The 21673-nt window shown below is 37.9% G+C and overlaps 1 protein-coding gene across 6 annotated transcripts in view; it reads left to right on the top strand.

Moving 5' to 3' along the window:
* Positions 1–208: 208 nt before the first annotated feature.
* Positions 209–21673, top strand: part of trh (trachealess) — a 64303-nt gene continuing 42838 nt past the window's right edge. For 2 of the 6 annotated variants that reach the window (XM_065488081.1, XM_065488077.1), the window contains exons 1-3: positions 210–327; positions 6978–7273; positions 15588–15620. In XM_065488081.1, coding sequence (XP_065344153.1) covers positions 214–327; positions 6978–7273; positions 15588–15620 — 443 coding nt within the window. In that variant the 5' untranslated portion in view covers positions 210–213. Of the gene's footprint in view, positions 328–5573; positions 5696–6977; positions 7274–15587; positions 15621–21673 lie in introns of those variants that run through there. The other 4 variants (XM_065488078.1, XM_065488079.1, XM_065488083.1 and 1 more) reach the window with 4 other exon arrangements.

Raw genomic sequence — 21673 nt, 5'->3', positions numbered from 1 at the left:
TTATCTGCTATAATCTCCTTTGATTTAGCACTTACAATGTTTCAATTAACGAGCGTAGAGTGTAGTCTTATCTTTGCTCTTCGTGAAAAAAGCTGTGCAATTTTCACTAATCAAAATAAGATAGTCTCATTGCTAATTGCAGTAGAGATAAAAATAACTAAATATTGCTTTTAAACAAAAATAATGCAACGCAATAACTTGTCTCGGAGCAAAATGCACCCGAAAAGTCGTGTCTTTTTCGAATTGATGCGTGAAATGGCCCAAGATGAGGAGAGACAGAAGCAGACCAAAGCGGGCAAAATGCATCTCGGCGCTCGATTCTTTGTGGTGAGTTCCAATCATCTGGAGCATTATTTTTTATACCGATCGGGGCCTTTGGCCGATGAGAAAATTACACAGCATGCGAGTGTCCGACGAGGAGTTTTTGTTTTCAGCCGACCACAATTCACCTCGCTCACAAAAATGTAATATGTGTGTATGAGCAGCTCCCCAACGCTGAGCTGTGAGCTGACCGGAGCAAAACCAAACCATCTAATTTGCTCCCCCAGGTCCAGAAAATTTTGGTGTTAAAAAATCAGATATAACAAGATTTCTTACACAGTTGCGAAGTAGAACACTCACGAAATTAATTGTCATGTGTTGTTAGTATAAAAAACGTTATTATTATTTATTTATCACATATCGTATTATATCATTGATCAAAATTTCAAGAAATGGCTAGGAAATATTATAATGTCCAACAACAGGGTCTCCCAAGCTGCCTCACGAACAATTTGGTCTATGACGGGAACAAATTCTGGGTCGCTATTCTTCGCACCAGATGGACAATAATAACGTTTTTTTATTTCGTTATAAATGGGCCCCACGTTGGGCGCCATTTATAACGCTATAATAAAATTATTATTACTATCTAATTTACCACTTATCGTTATATTAGTATGGATACTCTTTTTACTCTTTTAGGATGAACAAGATTTTAAGCCCTAAAATGTCAAAACTGCAAAGAGAATACAGATAACGTTAACGTAATTGTGAATTTAAAATTAATAATTTTGAATTCAAAAGTTTTTTTTAAATATTTATCAAAATTACAAGGGTTTAATATAATGAAAGAAGCTCGAAACTTACATTAATATTTTCATATTATTCAGAGAAAAACCGCACTTTAAAATAACCTAAGTTTCGAGAGAATAAACTTCAATGAAATTTTTGTTTCATCTAATTAAAATACCAATCTACAACCTGCACAGAAGTTTATCATTGACTTTATCAAAAATTTACTTACTTGATAAATAGCATAATTTATTAATATCAAACTATAAAAATATGCACTATGACGTTTACAAAAAGTGCTAAATAAAGATTTTAACAAATAATATAGTATTTTGATTTTAGAGCTGTTCTTTTGTCACATGTTAAATATTAGCAATGTCATAAATCGATCAATAAAATCAAAACGATTCGGTCATATTCAATATCTCGTGCCATTTTGCGCGTAATAAAACGCGAGGTAAAAGAGAGCAGAAAAAGTTGACCTCGGTCGCGAACAATGGAAACCGGACCACATAATTGCTGGCAGAGAGCGAGCGAGCCAGGGACAACGCGGCCGAGAGTAATGAGTGACAATTTTTCTTCAGCGGCTGGCGCGGCGCATTATTTTTAATTCAGCAGCGGCTAAGTCGCGGATTAAAAACATGGCCGCGCGTCAATGATTGTTAAATCACGACACGTCGTCCGTATGACGAAAATGCTCGATACATACAAATTTTTGCTGCCTGACGACACGAACCAGATCGGAATACCTAAGTGCACACCGTGCCGCTTGAATTTTGAAGAAGCACACAGAGCGCTGCTGCTGCTGCTTGAGATTCCACCCGCACAGCGCCCGCACCGCCCAGAGATGAGCCTCGCGGATTATTGAGACTATGCACCTTTGTTTTTCGGATGACTTTTTCGTGGAACCACACCACGCAAATTTAAATTCATTCGCAATCGTTGCTTTTTATGGCGCGGATATACAGTTTCATTGTTTGTTTCTGTGGGCCGTGTGAACAGTAATCACTGCTGCATTCGGGGCAAACAGTTTTTCTTGTGTCCCTTTCCCGAATTCACAGAAAACTTGTACGACAGGTGCATACAATTTTGGCTATCATTCAATCGCAAAAATCTGTGAAGAACAAATTGGGAACGTGTAACAGAAGAAATGGAAAGGTGCTAAGTTTAATGTCTGATTGTTGTTGAATTTCTGACTTATTTAATTTTACCCTCTTAACCAATATTGAAATCTAGGAATGTCCACTTCATTTATAGGCATCAAACACTCATTGAATTCTTATAGCCTGTCGTCATTTGAATTAGGTTCAGTGGTCGAAAGTTCTTGAAAATTGATTTACTGAGATTTAACGAAATATTATGCCAACAATTCCAAAATAGGTCATTAAATTAAATTTTGACTCACATTTGATGATATTTAGATTAAGGATTTTACTTCTTCGAGACTCCATATCAGTAGATCGAAAATTTTCACCTTGTGATATTAGTTTAATCCACTGAAAAGTACCTGAGTTCAATAAGTTTGACACATTTAAAAAATAAAGAACCAAATTGTACATTAGTGACATGGTTGGTGATGAAGCTGCAGAACATTTTTTATCCCATCTTCTTCACACACATATAAATAAATAAAATGTTTTCAGAACTAAGTTTTATCTTTGTTGAAGATTATAGAATACGCAGAAAAAGTAGTAATAAATAAAAATTTACATGTGTATAAATCATTCTCAATGGGGCAAGAGATGATATTTTTGCCATTTTTTCTATAGTTCTTCACATCATTTTTGCTATTTATTCTTTTAGTGCATGACAAAAAAAGTACAAAATATATTTTGGTTAAAATAGACGAAACAAATCAAACGACGCTTTGAATCATCGGCGGACTCCACGCAGACGAAATCTGAGGGGAATTTTCTAAGTGAAAATTGATTCGTATAAATTTACGGTGTGGTGATTTACGTACTGGCAAAAAGCAACACATGCCGCTCTTTTGTTGTTTGTCGGTCGTGTAAATTTATTTATCTCCCACTTTTTACGAGCACAAAAAGCAGCGAGAGAGCGAGCGCCTCTCGTATCGGCGTACGTGATCTCGTTGGTCTTGGGGAATATCGCTCCACATCATCTCGGGCTATAAATTTGTTTGATATGAGAGAGTGCGCGAGTCTCGGGGTTCCGTTCGTTGTTAGTCACCCGTGCAGCTCCTTCTCTCACTCGCAAAGATATGTTTACTCGAACTTATGTACTCTGCTTGTTCACCAAAGTTATGTCATGGTCGCTACTGATTCGCTTTTTGAGTGGAAGTTACTACTCTGGAAACCACAAACAACATGATGTGTGTTTTGCCATCTTATCATTGATCATATACTGTTCATTGATCCACGAAATATTCAATAATTTATATGAAACCATGTCAGTGGTTGGGTTTAATATTTTAATAATTTGTTTGTTAACGAAGTCATTTGCAAATTTGTAGAATATGTGCATTAAAAATTGCTAAATTTTTTATTCAATTTTTACTATACTTTCTCGATAGTTTTCCATTACAACATTGCTCATAATGTTCTGTTTTAATTTTTGTCCACGTTTTCATTCTAATTATAAATAAGGATACTTTCTGAAAATTAAAAACAAATTACAAGAAGTTACAGTAAAAATGAGCAATATATCTCCAAAATCTATTGTCTCAAATGCTAATTTCCTCTTTTTCTCCAATCCTTGGAATAATTAAAATACAAAAAAATGCTAAAATTAAAATATGCAAATTAAAAATCATTTGAGTAACGCAATTTTTAACATACAATTATTATGATACTCTCTGAATTTAAAAACATGTCCAAGTATGGAATTCCACGTTTTACACGGTAGCAAGATGAGTATCAGCTTTTGTTCCAAGAACATGAGGCGTTGAGGCTCGAGTTTGCCTTTCTCACTTAGTTAACCTTCCATGTAAATGCTTATCTGGTGATCACTTTTGTCAACTGTCAGAGATTTATGCGTCCCAGGGATCAAAATTATTATAAAGATATCCTCACTACCGTTCCCTGGAATTATATCCAAGTGTCTCCCGAGAATGGTGAGAATAAGAAAAATTTACGACACCACTAGTGATGATTTCATCTTATTTTTCACTCCGTTGCCTTGATAGGAAAATTTCGAAGGGATTCCCGCTGGAAGTTTTTGGAAGCGGGCTGAACCGCTAATTATTCATAGCCAGTGTTTCCTCAATTTAGATCTGGTATCTATGACTCATAAGAAAATTTTTGAGAATATTTGTCATTAAACTTTATCTGATACAGTCGACAGCAATAACTATAAATAAAAAATTAAATGAATCAGCTTTGCGTTTTTAATGTAAAAAAGTATGAAAGAGTTAGAAGTTAGAATAGAGTCCTCAGTATTATGGGAAAACTATTGCAACCTGTTCGACGATTGGTGTCAGGCAAGTATAGACCACACGCCTTATCTCCCCTTGTCATCTCTGTCAATCGTGTTATGCAACCCGTTTGTCACCGCTGTCAGAACCGTTGCAGAACCAACTCGAGTGAAAACTCAATTTGTAGATTTCCATCATGTGCTTTAGTTTGCGTTAAAATTAAAACTGAAGTCAATTCAGATTCAGAAGTATTTTATACTGTTAAGTGAAAAATTTTTACAGGGTGGCTCTAAAAATACGTCAAGAAACGCCTATTTAGGCTATTTAACATAATTTCAGACATAAAATTCGTCCAAGTCATAAAATTGGTGGTGCCAAACTAGCTGCTTGACTTTTGAGATGAACTCTTTGCTATCATCGATTAGTTAATTATTGAACTTTTAATATAATATAAAATTTTGTTCCATGATTTAAAATTATCGCTCGATTAAAGCGAGTGGTTGGACCAAAAAAAATAATCCGAATTCAGGGTATTGAAGGAAACAATTTTTGTAGCTCATCACTGTCAGTATTTCCAGTGATTGTAGTTTTAGGCGTCAGGCGTGAAAAGAAATATTTTTTTAAACTTTCTTAAACAACAAAATACAAGTTAATTCAAATTATCATATTGAAAGATTTTTAGTTTAAATCTTATTTCAGCACACTTAAAATTTTACCTCTTTAGATAAACCCTGCACACTTGCAAATTGGGACTGGTTTGAGAACCCCAAAGTTTTAGGCTGCTTTAAAAACCTGTGGGGAAATCAGGTTTGAATAAAAACATAAAACATCGCGAGTTGCCTGTGCTACGCTTAAGGCCCTGAAGCGTGTTTAGACCAAAATCAGGAGACCGGCCCTTTTAAAAAAGAGACGAAAGTGACGCGTAGACAGGTGGGAACAAACAAATCTAGTCGTAAAACTAGCACACCTGCTGTGCGAGGGTATTGAATGAATGAACGGGGCTGCTGCGCCGTTTCGGCTGGAGACAATGCAGCGGCGCGAGAGTCGGTGTGTTTGAGGTGAGTTTACGGCTCGATTGGCCTAATGCAGATCTGGACCACGCCTTGGGAGGCGGAGCGCCAGCGCGAGATGATCGCAACTTGTTGACGAGTTAGTAGTGCCGATTGCTGTGCTCGGGATACACGTGTCCATCGCACCCTGATCCGCGACGACAGAGTTGGCAGCACCCTTTCTCAGCTGGCGCCGCGCCACCTGGCCATGTAAGAGCGGGTAGGTTCACCCTGGCTCCTTTTCGATTTTAATGCAGCCGGACGGGAAAGGGTTGGTGGTGCTTCTTCTTGAATACGAGCGTGATTTAGGGAAGTGTTTGTAAATACAAACTTGGCGCCGACGTCGGGGTTGTGTGTTTGGCTGTGCGGCGTGTGTTATAGCCCTGAGTTGCATACAAATGTGGCTGCTGGGCAGACGAATTTAATAGGTGGGGAAAGCCTGAACAAACAATGCTTTTTAATATAGGAATGAAAATTGGCGAATGAATGCCACATATAGGTTTTAATTTTTTTATAATTAAAATTTATGGAAGAAAAAACTCGATTTGGTACAGATTGGAACAGAATTTAAGTTTACTGCTGGGTTAAATTTTTGTTTTACAGGTCAAGTGTGCAGTTTAGTTTGGGGACGTATGAATTTAGCTCAAAAGTCTCGCATAGCCACCCACCCTTAAATTAATATCCACGCAGAGCAAAGTCTCTTGGGGTTTTTCTCTCTTTCTTTCAATAGTTTCCTGCGTGTGTATTATTATAATTATTGCTGCATTAAATGCCGAATTGTTTTTAAGTACGAGTTAGGATGAATCGGGAAGTTAAAAAATAACTAATCCGGCAGTTTGTGAATTTTACGACAGCCTTTTTCATTCATTTAGGGTTGTACAAATCGATGCATCTTGTCTTTTGTTGGGTGTATATTCAAGTCAATTTTTCCCAAAATCAGTGGAGTGTCGATTTTGGCTAATGAGGTAAACGAGTGAACTTATTTACTTCCTTTTCACCTTAATCACTCAATGAACCCAAACAATTTAATTTATTTTATCACAAACAAGTACAATATGAGCATAATATTTAAAAATTATTTTATAATCAGTTGAAGAGAAAATTGTTCAGAAACAGGTTGTAAAAAATTTCCCAAAATTTTAAAATTAAAACACCCTTTTCTAGGTTTAGCTATACTTGTTTTGCACCTAAACAGACAGGTGTTCACTAGAAACTTCAATCACAGCTCCCATTTTTATTTGTTTATAATTGAAAAGATTTATCAACAAGTGTGTCAAAAAATAGGGCGTGCGTATGTGATCATATTTTATACACATTTAAAAAATATTAATTCTTGTTAATAATTTATAAATTTTTCACAAAAATTAGAAAGTGAAAATTGACGTGATGCATTTTCGATTTCTTCTTGCCGGTTGAGAAAAAAGATTAGCTTGGGAAAAATAAAAGTTTTGTAGCAAAAAAATCTTTAAATTTTCACAGAGTTCTATTATTGCTTGTTTTAGTTGCGGTGCGGAGAAAAGAGATTAGTTTTGCCATTCGAGCCAGGAGCCGTCACCGTCAGCAGGCTGTACCCACGCATCATGCAAGGCAACGGGCCTCCGGCAGCCCCGCACCACCATTCGCCGCTGTCCAGCCCCCTGTTTGCCGGACATGCAGCAGCGGCCGCCGCCGCCGCTGCCCACCTCTCGGGCCAGCTGCAGCCGCCCGGCGGCGGCCACCACCATCACCACCACCAGATGTCCGCCCACCAACACCCTGTCGACCTCCACGTCCCGTCTGCAGCCTTCCCTTACTACAGGTGAGTGACAGCTTGATCGAACAAAGGAAATTAGAGCGGAAAAGATGCTAAAACATAGATAATAATTTAAAAGGAAGGGGAAGCAAGTTAAGCTTGATTCAGTTAGATATAAATGATATTGAAAGAGGTTTTTTAATCAGATTCTGATCTGATTTTATAAAATTGTGAACCTGGGCGTTTAAAAATAGACGTTATTCGTTATGAGGGAGGCAGGGAGACATTTTTATACTTCTTATTTATTTCTGGTTAAAAATAATAAATAATAATAATTAATCAAAATTCGAATTGTGATCTCACGCTCGCACCGGTGAATGCTTCTTGCTGAATATTTTATATATACTGTATATATATATTTTAATATTAAAATTTATGGCTTTTATCTATATTAAATTCATTATTATGATAGCAAGAAATGATCATTTTTTGTTAGAAAAAGTTTCATTATTTCCTTTATTTATTATTTTTGCGTTTTTAAATGTATTCTTCAATTAAGAAGTACAACTTCGACTGATCATTCTATGACAGGAGTTTGTTTTATTTAATTTATAATATGTAATCAAAAATTAAGAACAAAATAATATTAGAGCACAATTAAAAGTGATTTCAGATAAATCTTTATTTTCGCTGTGCCAATTGCATCATAATAAAATCTCAGAACATAATTTTAAACAAAAATAAATACAAAAAATTGTTACATATCCGTTCTCTCTGCTCTCTTTACCAGCTAAAGAACCTCTCTTAGACAGTAAAAAAAACGGAAAAATGTATAGGGGAAATAATATATTGAATATCTAAATCGTTTGCAATAATGCTTTCCTTATACCGAGTGCGGTGTAGCATGTTGCAACTTTTCAATATGCGTTAGAATCCAGAGAAAAAGGCGTGCATAATATATGAAAATTCGAGAACTCGTTTGCTCAAATTTGCCCCGACACGGTGGCGGAATGCTGCAATAAAACTTTGCCCGTCTGCATTCGCCATAACTGAAAAGGTGCAGCTCTGTGTAAATTTCGGGGAGGCACAAAGGCAGTTGTTTCCACATGTTGCCATGCACATTGTAATGGCAATTTCCTAAGCTCGGCGGCGGGCGCTTTGCTTTATGGCCGGGATGTGATCAACATATCAAACTTACATCATATTACACGCCGCACACTCTCCTCTCGATCTCTGCAGCAGCAGTGTGTCGCCGCGACGGCAACAAAGCAAAAGCACGCGCGCAAACACACACTTTTCCCCGGCCGTGTGCCCTCTTGAATAATTCCTGCACTGCACCAAAATCGCTTTTGCCTTTGTGCTCTCATCAAATTTTCAGATCGGTTGCAAAAAGCGCATATGGATGCGTCCGTTATAACATTGAGATCTTTGTACAAAGTCACGTTTGATGACGGGGCTCCGACTGATGCCCCAATCTATCAATTTTTTAATTCCTATTCAAACTTTTTTTGGTTCATCTTTAGCATGTCTTCACTTTCTTAAACCATTTTACTATTAATTAAATTTGTTTAATATATTTACAAAAAAAATGTAAAATTACTAACATTCTTGTAGGATATAATTAAACTATTCAATATAGGATAAAATTTTTGTACCTTTATTTAAATTAATTGAATTATTTTTTGAATTCATAGCAAATATGCATTTGTAATAGAATATTAATTTATAAGTTATTACTCATATTGGGTGCTGTCATTTTGTTTTTAAATTCAATCATTAAACATATCCGTATAAAGTTATGTATCCTATCAGCTACCGATCGCTGAACCAACAATAATAATATCAACGCAGATAATCAAAGTTAAAAAAAAAAATAAAACAAAGAAAAAAATACGCACAGAATTCATTTTTAAATTTAAGAAACTGAATGGCTATATACTCTGTGAGGAAAATAAAATTTGGATGGTCAGCTTAGTGAAATATGTATGAGAAAAAATCCAAAGACATGCGATACTGCGGCTATGAATTTCGTTTTGGAGATGAAGTAGTGCTGATGAGGCCTGCGGGGCCGAAAAAGCTGCTGTACAGTACGAGAACGTGTCATTTGATTTTTCCTTTTATAATTTTCACCAAGGTGACCATCCAAATGTAATAATTTTCCACACAGAGTAGAGACGCCTTGACTGCCGATTTTTCTTAAGGGTGACTAATATAATAAGACGAGAACAAGTAATATCTAATATACCTGTAGACTGGAAAATAGAAATACCTCGTGCGCCAATCAATAAATTCGAGATTAAAAAAATGTTGAAATGCGATCGGTATTCGTTCTCACGCGGCGGCGGCGGCGGTGGCGCTAATCAGCGCGATAATTGCGTCATTTGTCATTCGAGGAGGTGACTTAATTATTCGCGCAAAGTCACATTAATTCTGGTCGCTGCTGAATGCATTAAAAGATTATCCAATTAATTTATAGCCAGCTATTATGAGACGCGCGGAGAGAGCGAGTGGTCGTCTCTCGTTATTTATTCCGAAAATCGGCGCACAATGAGAAAATGCCCTCCCACGTTTTTGCTCTTGTTTAATTCAAAGCGCTCGATCGGTCCACTTAGTTATTTGCTCTGCAAAAAACGACCGCGCTCGCTCGCTCGTCGGCCGTGTCTCTAATTTTTTTTTTCATCTCCCGCCGCCGATGCCGCCGCAGCAGACTTGTATTTATACACGGATAATTATATTCGACCACTTTATCTCGTCTGTTTGTCTCTTGATAAAAGCGTTTCCCTGTCTTTGCCGTTTTCTCTTTCTTTTTCTCCTGCGAGAGCCACTATTTTTCGCAATAATTAAATGAATGAGGAGTGAAAATAATGGAAGAGTGCTGGTTGTCGCACCGGCCCCACGCAGATTAGAACTACAAGTTTAGTATACGCATGGCGTATATTTCTGCCACTGGTATTGGAAATGTTGCTTTAAATCCCATATCAACGATAATAAATAAATAAATTCTCCAATGTGAGATTTGTTAGAGATCTCTCGATAATTTAACGTTTTATATTTTTGCAATGAATTGATTTTCATTAATATTATAAATCATTTTACTCGTAGACTAATCGAATATTTATCTCCTAGATCTTCTATAATTATTTTGCATATCACATGAGCATAATTTTACTTTCTACTAAAACTCAAATAGCCTTTTGAGATTTCTAAAACAGCCTTAACTTAATTGTTTAGTGAATCACTCGATTCACTATTAAAACGTTCAATACAGTCTAAGTTTCAAGCGCGATAATGATTTCACACCCAAAAATTCATTAAAAAATGACATTTCAAGAGTTGAATTGAGACCAAATTTATTTATAAATATTTTTGTAAAAAAATATTGCAAAATCTAGTGGCCTTCGTAGTAAGCACCATTCCGCAATTACTCGCGGACCTTTTCATTCCCGCACTTCTCCCGGGGCTGATTATAATAATTTAATTTGTTAATAAAACTTTCTTTAATAACGCAGCAGCGGTGATTACACTCAAGTTTGAACAGCAGCACTTACAGCTGCTTAGAGCATAGAAATTTATGCATATTAAAGGTCTGGTGCGATGACAAGGAAGCGGCCGAAAACGAAATTACACGCAGCCAACGCGTCTCGCACTAATAATAACACACGGCGACGTCGATGCGATCGATTAAATTAATTGCTTTCATTGAGAAAGAAGCGGTAATTGAGTCGATTCGGCACGCCGTGCCCGAGTGTTTGCTTTTTTGAACGCTCCATTAAAAATTTGAAGGCGTCGTCGCTTCTTTGATGCGCGCGCGCGATTATGAATACGTAATTAAGCGTCGCGCGCGGTAATGACGCCTAGCTCCTAATTACCCGCAAGAAGCTCCCGCCGACGACTTATTTTTATGCGCGTGGCTTTGCATTTATGCAAATTGCGCGTCGGATTAGTACGCGTAACTATAAACATACACACACAAGCACTGAGTCGAAATGCGAAAACGCTGTTTGTCACCCGGGAAAGTTTCTCTCCCTCAGCATCGTCTGCTCTCATTGCCACTCGGTCGTAAAGACAGGTGTGTTTTACTATTTGGCGTCATTGCACTTTTGACTTTTCCCTTGGTTGGAGCACAGAGCAGAGAGGGGACAGTTTTGAGTTTTGTGATTTGGAGCATCCGTGCTAGTTTGCATTACAAGATTAATGCAGAGCAGCTGTTCCAAGCCATGTTGCTTTGAGTGCAGTTCGGAATGAAAAATTTTGAGAAAAATTAAATTTAAAGGTACAGTACGAATTTTGCTCATGTCAAACAAATTAATTACACACGAGTTATACTTTAAAAAAATCTGTGAAAATATTCCATATTTTTAAGGTGGCTTTTTCGAACATTTTAAGGATTCTAGTTGTTCAATTTTAATTTAAAAAAATCTAAGCTTATATTATTAAACAAACCTCAAATTTAAAATCATAAATCAAGGGCAAAGGTCGTTAGGGGTCATATCCTAATAATTTTAAGCTTTTTCGTAACTCTTGCGGTTAACGCCATCTTTTAAATCCAGCGGGATTGTAAACATCTCTGAGAATACCCGAAAAAGTAGCTCCAGGGCAGGTTTGAACTTGTTGTAAAATCTCAAAACGTGTTCACTTAATATAGAAATTGAATTTTCAAACTAGGAAATATGGAAAATTTTGGAATTTTGCAAATACTGGGGCGGATAAATCTAAGAAATAGAAATAAAAAAACTGCATATCATTCGGCTCATCTTGATGCATAATGAAGGAGTGTGGAAACTAAGGTAATATTTTGCCACCTTGAAAGGAAAAGCTTGTTGTCTGGAAACTCAGCAAGCTGGTAGTTTGATTTGACAACATTTTTAAGTGACGACGCATTATTAATTCCTTTTCTTTTTAGTTATTTAATTAGATAGTGTCATGCCGACTATTTATGAGAACACAAAATCCCAAATTAGTCCTAAAATAAAAATTCTGATATAATCTATTGATTTAACCAGATAATTCGCGAAAATATAAATGATTAAATCGATGCTCATCTGACATTTTTTGGGAAAGTTAGTGAATAATGTAATATTTCGAGTTTCTTAAATAATTTGGAGAAAAACAAAAAGACACCAGAGCAAAAAAAACATAATTTGATGGGGCTTTCCAATCCTTCGTCTTTGATTATTTCCAACCTGCCATCCTCTCAGCTTAGTTTTATCAAAAAGGCTTAAGAAAATGGTTGCCGATCTAATTTTGAGTTCTGTTCCCCTTGGAAAGACATTGTAATCAAAGACAGAGAAAAATAGCTCGAAGAATACGGAGGTGGGCCATGAAATCAATTATTAGCAATTTGTCGGAAAGAGAGCGGCGGTTCACCTGGCTCGGGGCCATAAAGCTCTTGCATTATTGTCCCCCAGCGGCTGCACCGGCCGAACAAAACCGCCAATACTGAGTGTTAATTGGGAAAATATTGCGACAGCTCGGCGAAATACGCTCTCTCTCTCTCTCTCTCTCTCTCTCTCTCTCTCTCTCTCTTCTCTCTATCTGCGGCTCCTCCACTCCGCCAATATGCCTCGGCGGCCGCCCCAAGAGTAATAAATTAAGAAGCTCATTACCAAAACATGTTAATTTAATTGAAATTTCGTGTTCCTCGCGCTGCGGATAAGAAATGCGTGTGTTTTGCTCCAGCCCTCAGTCAGTCAGTGCAGGACACTTTTATCGGCGCGCATTTTTACGCTCGGCGCGTCCGTCCGTCTCGACGTTTGCATTTTAAATTATGCATAGCAAATCGAGCGTGAGGAGGAATGACGATAATTACACTCGCATGAATGGATCTCGAGCCAGACTCTCATTACCCATGCAGTATCCATCAATGAAAATGAGCCAAAGTGTTGAGAGATTATCATATCATGTTTGCTTTGAAACATTGTGTCGGACAAAACGTAAATCTGTTATGCAGAGATAATTGGCAAATAATTTTTTACCAGTGGCGTTATAGATAAAAGGAAATCTATTTTTTTAGTACTGGCACCAAAAACTTCTTTTTTCAAAATTTATTACTCCTAATCGACCCATTTTCCCATCACCTCCACAGCACAGTGATTAAATGCTGATATGTCTAGTAAGATTTACTTTATTGCTAGACAGAGATGAAGTCAGTACTCATGGTGTGTTTGAATTCGAATGGTTTCGTTTTAGCAAAATCAAATTTTACGAAAAAGTAGCGTTGGGTCGCCATTTCGCCATATTTACTTTTTTTAAAAACTACCCAAATCTAAATGCATGTCCTTCAACATCAGTCCACTAGCCATATTCCTCCACTCTGGTAATGAAAACTGAATAATTTGTACTTTTTTAGGCTATATAAATAGGCTAAAATATAAATTGCTTTTTTAAGCATCATCAAAATCAAACCCATATCAAGCTTTTACAAAATTAAAAATTAATGCTTTTGAGTTGAGGGTTTAAACGCTTTGTTATGTTAGTAAAATCGAGTTCGCAAATTAATCAGATTATTTTGAGGCATCAAAAACAACAGCAAAGTAATATTCTTAAAATCAAAGCGAAATAAAGAGACAGGATTTTAGCCTCTTTCCGTCGTCGTTCATTTTTTGCTCCGTCTAAAAATAAACAAGTTTGACGCTTTCTTTCCCCGATTGCAATACAAAAAGGATTCGCATGTAAGGTACTCGATTCCTAGCCTTGAATGACTCCATAAAGCGGGCGGGACGTGCTCCTATTCCCGATCGAGCGTCCGTTCCGTACAGGTCTGCGTCGAGAGCACGCAGCGCGGGCGTACACCGCGCGCGGCATTAGTACGGCGGGCCATCTCGCAAGAAGAGATCTGCCCTACGTGATGTGAGTTTCGTATGCGCGACACGTGACCTGGACGCTTAATAGCACTCGGACCCGTTCTTCTGACCTTTGTCCCCGGCGCGGAGTCTTCTCGGAGGCTTCCTTGCGCGCGGCACGAGACGCCGGCAGCACAGCACACACACTCGATTAATTGACTCGTGCGTGCGATATGCCCTTTTCGGTGCGCGTCGTTTCTAATCAGGGCACGATCGCCTCTTGTCTGTTTTTTCCTCTCGTTCCTGCGAGAAAAAATGCGCCTCTCGCCTCACACTTTGGCTCTCCACGCAAACGGCAACGAGTGGCGCACGCCGCGTGCTGCCATTAAAATTTACGAGCTGTCCTAGTCTAACCTTTTGAATGGCTCTTCTGATCTCGACACACGCATCAACAGCAGCAGCCTGCTAATTGTTTTTCTGTCGCGTTTCCATTCAATCCGTGCCTGCGTGTGCCGTTGCAACAATTATTTCGTAAACTTGGAAAGCTGCACATACGGTGATGACAGAATAGAGCTTAGAGAAGATTGATGACTGCAATCATGTAATAGTTCAAATTTTAAAAAACTCGTGTCTTTTGAATCTTTAGATATGATTAGGGTTGTGAAATTTAGACGGTCGATAATTTTTTTCTTAGCTTCCAATCATTGCGGGACCATCCAATCAGCACGAATCGTGCAATTTTAAGCAATTTTAACCATAATTTTTACCGTCTAAAGCATCTAAAATTAGTCTAAAACCGTCTAAATTGGCTCTCTACCATCTTGAATTTTTCATCCTTTTTGCAATCTCCTAGACTTTGATTTTTTCCCTTTTTTATAGGAATGGTTGAAGGGCTGATTGAGTAAACAATTGGAATAACTTTTGGCTTGAGTCCCTCCTAACATCAAACGATAAAAAATGTTACTTTAGCTCAACAATGTTTATTTCATATCGCAATTTTTTCGTGCTTTTGGAGCATCCCTGCTCGTCAAGAAAATCACATTTGTATTAACGTTTAGGCAAAAACATCGGTAAAATGCAAAAATGTAGCTGAAAAACGTGTTAATTGGACCAAATTTATGTATCTAACAACCGTCTATTTTGCATCAAACAACAGTTTTAAAACAGTCGAATATATACCAAAAAATATGTTTTTTTCTTACTTTGCAACATGTTGAATTGGTCTAACGTTATTTAGTTTTTACAAAATACTTATTGTGAGGTTTTATTCACATTTACAATCTGGACTGCGTTACTTTTTTGCCAACATTTTGCAAATGACTAAACAAATATATTAATTTCAGGAGTAAAGATGAGCAAAATTTCCAGAGAAATCTGCAAAATACCAGTTTTTGTGATGCAGGAAGATTTCTAGGAAAATGAGGGATTTTTTAAACCCTGTTTTAATAAATAAATGAAATTGAGATTTGGTACTGATAGCAATGAAACTGGAAAGTCTTGAAGGCCAATAAATTTGTTGCCATCAAAGTAATCATCATTTCTGATGCACACAAGCGTTGATGTGGGCAATTATACTAATTGCATAATACCTGTTGCAGATACCGGGACGACGCCCTGTGCTGGACGGACAGGTAAGATAAAAGCGCGGAATTCCTCCCGATTCATTTTCGCGTCAGGACACCCTGGCTTGGTTTTTTCTTTTTCTCTTTCTCTCTCTCTCTCGGCGCTCTCCTCATTCACTAGTATACGTGCGGCGAGATTCATTTTATAAATGATGCACTGATCTTGTTTTGTTAACGACGTCGATTCTGGGAAACGCGTCGGGACAGCAGTAGCAGCATCAGCAGCGGTCTCAAATTTACTCCCGCCTTGCTGGCTGCCTGTCCAGCGAGCGCCGCACACTACAGCAAAGCGGAGAAAGATATTAAATTGTGCGCGCCGCGCTCAAAATTCTGCCGAATGCTAATTAAGAATATATGCTCGTGCTGCCGCGCCGCACACACACACACACACACGAATGTATGTTGAGTCCAACAAAAGCTTGTTTACGGAGAGGCGAATTTAGCATTTTTTGCCGGCCGGTCTGTCAAGAGACATCAGTCAAAGCGACTCGCTCCGCCGACCAAACTTGGCATCTTGTTTGTGCAAAAACACGCGCACTTTACAAGGAAAAAAGGCGGCCAACATTTGCGACAATTAGTTGGCGTTTGCTTCCAAATGAGCCCACTTTGAATTAATTAAGTGCGCGGCGGGTCCTTCCTACATCGAGCCCGTGCGCCTAGCCCAAAATTGCAACATTTCAGCAGTTGATCCGACGCCAATACTAGCGTTGGTCATTTTTAAAACAAAAAACCCCAAAAAACATCTAGTCTGAAATTAAATTTCGATTCTTCCTTGACTTGGTGACAAATGTTTCGAGACGTGGTTGCTACGCTGCTGATGGTGATGGGGTTCGTTCGCCATAGCGTGAAAGTGACACTCTTCCAGGAACCGGTTCAGGGCCAATTTGGGCGATATGGCTACGTGAGCAGGACCAAGTACCGAAAGCGCCTGCGAGGAAATTCGGCGCTAATTTGGACGTTTTCAGCAATTAGCGGCCGTGGATTTGCATTTTATGGTGGCAAATGCTAGTGAGCAATTAACTTTTCTGTGCGGTATATGGCAGTGGTGGCTGCGCAACGTCGTCTCATGCGGGATGAAAGAGATCTTAATAGACCATTAAGCCTCTGGAAACTACTGCCTTCGGGAAATTCTTGCGTTTGTAAGAGGCAAATGTATAAATCATGGCCCTCGAACAGGAAAAGGACTTGAGGAAGTTTTCTTTCAACACGAGAAACTTATTGGGATATTTATTTTAAAATCTTTTTCGTATTAAAATATGAATAGGATAGAAACTGTCCGAAATTCTAAAAAAAATTAGCATGGCTCTAAGAACCTCGACACAATTTAGAGCACGTGCACTTTTCCTTTTTTTAGTTATAGCTGTATTGATTTTGCAGGTGGCTCTGGTAAGTAACAATAATCAGTTTCAATAAAATGAAATCAAAATGCATTAAAAAATACGATGCCATCAGAGAAATCAGAATTTTAAGACTTTCCTAAATGATGATTGTTATTGTTATTAAATTGAAATATTGCTTTGAGAAGTTGACAAGGCGCCGCATTTGTACCACCAACGGCGATGCGAATGTGTGGACACGCCGGAAAATTAATTACAGCGGTCGGATCATAAATAATTTATAAATAAAAAGTATAGCAAAAGTTCCGCCAGAGTAAGCTCGCAGATTCCGTTCGGTGATAAAATTACATAAATGCGATCGATGCGCGCTATAGCTCTTATCTTCCCATAAATAAATACTCTGCTCTGAAAATTCAGCGAATCAATACGCACGTAAATTATTCATTGAATTACTTTTTTGCGGATCTCGCATTACGTTTTGCTTTTTGCGCGCAGCACTTCAAAGTAGAGAAAAGAGAGAATACGTTTACTCTCTCGCACAATTGAGAAAACTCGTCCGCAGTGCTGGAAACAAAAGAATTACGCCGGATTTTTTTATTAGCAGAAGCAGAAATCATTACGCACAAAATAAATTCCGCGATCTTCTTTCTCGATAGGCATGTCTTATTGTTTGTGATTGCTGAGAAGCGCGGCGGAGAATCTGTTTTTATTTTCAAGCGCGGAATGTCAGCCGAAATTTATTAGCATCAAAAAGTATGTGTTGCAAGGAGAACTGCTGCTGCGGTCCAGTAGAGATGCTGCCCGGTGATGTGATATTGCTTCGTCTCGTCTCTCTCAGACATTGAATGTGGTTTTGCATTAATTTTAACAAGGCAAACGAATTCAAATGGTTTCAAATTAGAAGCCAAACAGGTTGACCTGACAATTCATTGTCGAAAAATAGTTTTCCAACTCCATTGAATAATTTTAATATCGATTAGAAAGAAATTTTTGGACCAACATAAGACGAAATTTGAAACTTTGATCGATAGAAATATGCATAAGAAAAAGCCAGCAGATAAAATGGTACAGAGTTTATATGTCCCATTTTCCAGCTAACCTGTCTCTTTTTAATTCGGCAAGTTTTTAATTTTCATGTTTGCAAATGTTGAAATAATCGAATTTAAATGATTTGTTAAAAAAGAGTAGATTTTGAGGGGGGTTAAAATTATGCTAAGAACTTTTGTGGATGAATTTTGTCAACATAGGTTTAAATTTTATGTCACAATTTGGATGGAGCCAGTTACTGTTTTAGAAATCAGACACAATTATACAGTCAGATCTAGAGAGACATCTTCAAGATAGAGCTAAATTACGACAGTAAAATGAAAGTTGATTCTCTAAAAGTGTAATTTAAAGCAGTGAAATTGTATCAAATTAGGCTGCAAAGGAGCCATGAAAAACGTAAAATCCCTTCTATTTTGCTCCTAAAAAATCTAAAAATAGTCAATTTTAAATCCTTAAATTATTGTAAAAATTGTAAATTGCTTCTAGTGACGTTAATAAATGAAAACTCGGAACCCAATTTGTAGTTTCTTGATCGAACTGTTTTTTTTAATGTCAACTGACATTTAATTTTGTTGTTCTAAATGACAAAAGAATAATGAAATCGAAAGCTGTTGTCCTTTTAAATTGCTAGTTATTTGAGTCTATCTGGCTCGAGCCCCTGACGTTCCGTGACTATAGTGGGTAGCAAACAAGTAGCAGACTCGCGGCAGCAGAACATGGAGCGCGAGAGTGATTACTGTTTATTAATGCCCGCGTCCATTTGGCAACGCAGTCTTAATATAATATAATATTCGTGGTCGGTCAAATTATAGTGGCGCAGCATCCTCAGTCTATAAAAATGAAATTAGCTGCTGACCGCCACTCTTTTCCGATTAATAACACACCACTCGTCCCACCGAAAGCAATATCAACAAGGTTGTTTTTTCAGATTAACTATTATATTAGGAACGAGCAGCCGAGATGAGAAAAATTATAATAATAACCTCTTCTGCGTCGCGAACGAGTTCTCCGGCGGAGAGCAGCCTTTTTACGCCGGCTGCACGCGGACACGCTGCCGAGGAGAGGCAAATTTTTCTACAAACTTTGCTTAATCGATATTTAATGCGAAACTCAATAAATTTTCTTATGAAATTAGCAGTTAATCAAATGGAGCGAACGAGGGGGTGGACCGTCAAGTCGGGCGCGGGGAGCAACGCCGCGAGGGGTGCGAAAAGTGAGACAATTTACATATTCCGCCCATGAAAAACACAAGGGAGTGCGATACTGATGCAGCGCAGCAAAAAATCCGAAGCAGCCGAGGAAAAAATCGGCCTTTTTGCATGTTCTTCGACTTGTTCTTCGGTGCCTAATCAATCAAATGGGAGTGGAGCACATACAACTGGAATCACCACTCGCGTTGCATGTTTTACTACGAGGTTTTGATTTATCTCTTGCCTCTGATTTTGGATTCTGAGCATGAGTCGGCTCAATTTGCGACAAAAAATTAATGCATATGCTCCAAGGCGCACATTTTAACGAGGGCAATAAATAATATAGTGAACCTTGCAACAGCTGGCACTCACCATGCTCATTGTGAGCCCTTTAAATGTTCTCTGCCAGTCTATAGCACTAAAATTAGGAAAATACAGAGACGATAGTTTCTGTGCCTCCTGAATTCTAAATTTAAAATTTTAATTTTACTGTCCAAAGGATTATTTTCAACCAAATTTATCACAGAGCTTGAAATTCTATATTTTTTTTTTATAAAAAAGTGCTACTAAAAATTTACTCGTTATAGGGACCAACTCTGGGAGACGTTTAGAAACGTTTAATTCTGCAACATTCTTATAGGCTCATTGACTCGTTTAAATTAAAAAAAAATCATAGTGGCGTCATCTAGCTCTCTCAATCAGTGTTACTGCTGACAATGAGATCTAAAAATAATTTGCATTCTAAACTCGCTTGAGACTCGAAAGCTGGAAGGCAATGTTTGCCGATCAATCAGATGAAACATTCCCGATAAAAATCCGGATTAATCAACTATATCGCCACTAGACACAACAATGTTAATTGTTCCGCTTTAGTAGGCGACGCAAGAGCCGACTTGGGCAGAACAATTAAATTAAAAATACCGCAGGAGCAGCGCAGAGGCACTGAGACAATGGAATTATTTTATTTCATCCCGACTATAAATGGTCGTGCATCAAGTTTTAAGAGCCGTGCCGCTCAAACCCGATATGGTCAACCTTTTAGACACTTGATTGACAGCCTCTTTGTGTCCACGGGGTTGAAAGGGAGGAAAAAATCGGCCTGCACATGCGGAATCTCATTACGCATTACATTTTTATTTTTACATCCAAACTCGCTCTCTGTTTGTTTGTTTGTTTGTGTCTTCGTTTTGCGTTGCTTGCGAGTGTCCAGTCCAAAAGCGCACGACTGTAAATAATCTTATTCAACACTTGCACTCCCGATTTGGACCAGCGATCATTAGTTTATAATATTTATCGGAGACTACTGATGGAAATATGTATGTCCCGTCAAATCGGCGGCTTTGATGTTATCTTCGTCTTGTCTATAATCATTCTGGAATACGAAGTAATCTCCAAGGAAGCAAAAAATGAATGACGGCATAATTGAATGGAGGGGCGTTTGCTTATTTCTTATTAAAAACTACAAAATTAAATTTAAATTTAGTATATGAGAGTTTTAAATTCCCGATTGCCATCTTCACATTTTAAAGCTACCTTAGATATCATGATAATTCTCTTGTGTGAAAAGTGTCACCGGACTATGTAGTTTTCTCACACGCCTGAGGACAAATTCGTGCGTCAATATTTTTAGCACCTCCTAATAGGGTCCTGCAAAAAGCAGAGGGGTCAAAGCGGCGCCGTAAATTGCTCAGTTCAGCAGATGTCGATAAATTCATTGCTGAGCGCGCGTTAAATGATTTTTAACGGCCAACTTCTTACGAATTCGAATTTAAAAGCATCAATTTTTGGCAAGGCTCGACAGCATGCGGGAAGAAGAGCCGAGGCGTCGTGGATTCAATTTTGTCACAGCGCACGGCCGCGGCTTTGCTTTTAATCCCGAAGTTAATGCCTGGCGCGCAACGCAGCATTTGTTTCTATTATTGCGAGTGGACATCGCAATTTCGGTCCATGGCCGAGCTGTGCAATCCCCTGGCCTAACAGACTCAAATGGGATTACGATTGCAATTTGTATGGAAATTGCGCCAATACCACCAGCTGTGTGAAAAATTTCTGCCTGCTCTCACATTTGAGAGATCTGTTCAAATAAAATGCTCACTGGAAATCATTTGCATTAAATGTGGAATTTAGATACAGGTATACGCTTAAAATCTGGGACAGTTGCTCTAGCAAAATCGAAAAACTTGATGAAAGGAAAGCAAAATCCCGAATGAAATTGTATTTAAAGCTGTAACACAGTAATTTGTCTCTTCCAGGTTTTAAAAATGTTTGATAGATTATTTGATAGAAAAACATCTCGAATATACATTTGAATTTCGTTTATTTACGGAGAAGGCATTCTTGCACATAAAAGATGTAATCTTTAATCAATGTAAATAGCTACGGATTTCCTATAATATTGCTAGCAAGTGTTGAGATAAAAATAACAATGATTAAAAATTGAAAGAGGCCATGTTCAATTTTTCTGTTCATTTCAAAACTTGCTGGAAAT

Source organism: Cloeon dipterum, chromosome 4 (assembly GCF_949628265.1).
Source record: "Cloeon dipterum chromosome 4, ieCloDipt1.1, whole genome shotgun sequence".
In the NCBI taxonomy this organism is placed as follows: Eukaryota; Metazoa; Arthropoda; class Insecta; order Ephemeroptera; family Baetidae; genus Cloeon; species Cloeon dipterum.
This window is presented reverse-complemented; position numbering and strand designations above follow the sequence as displayed.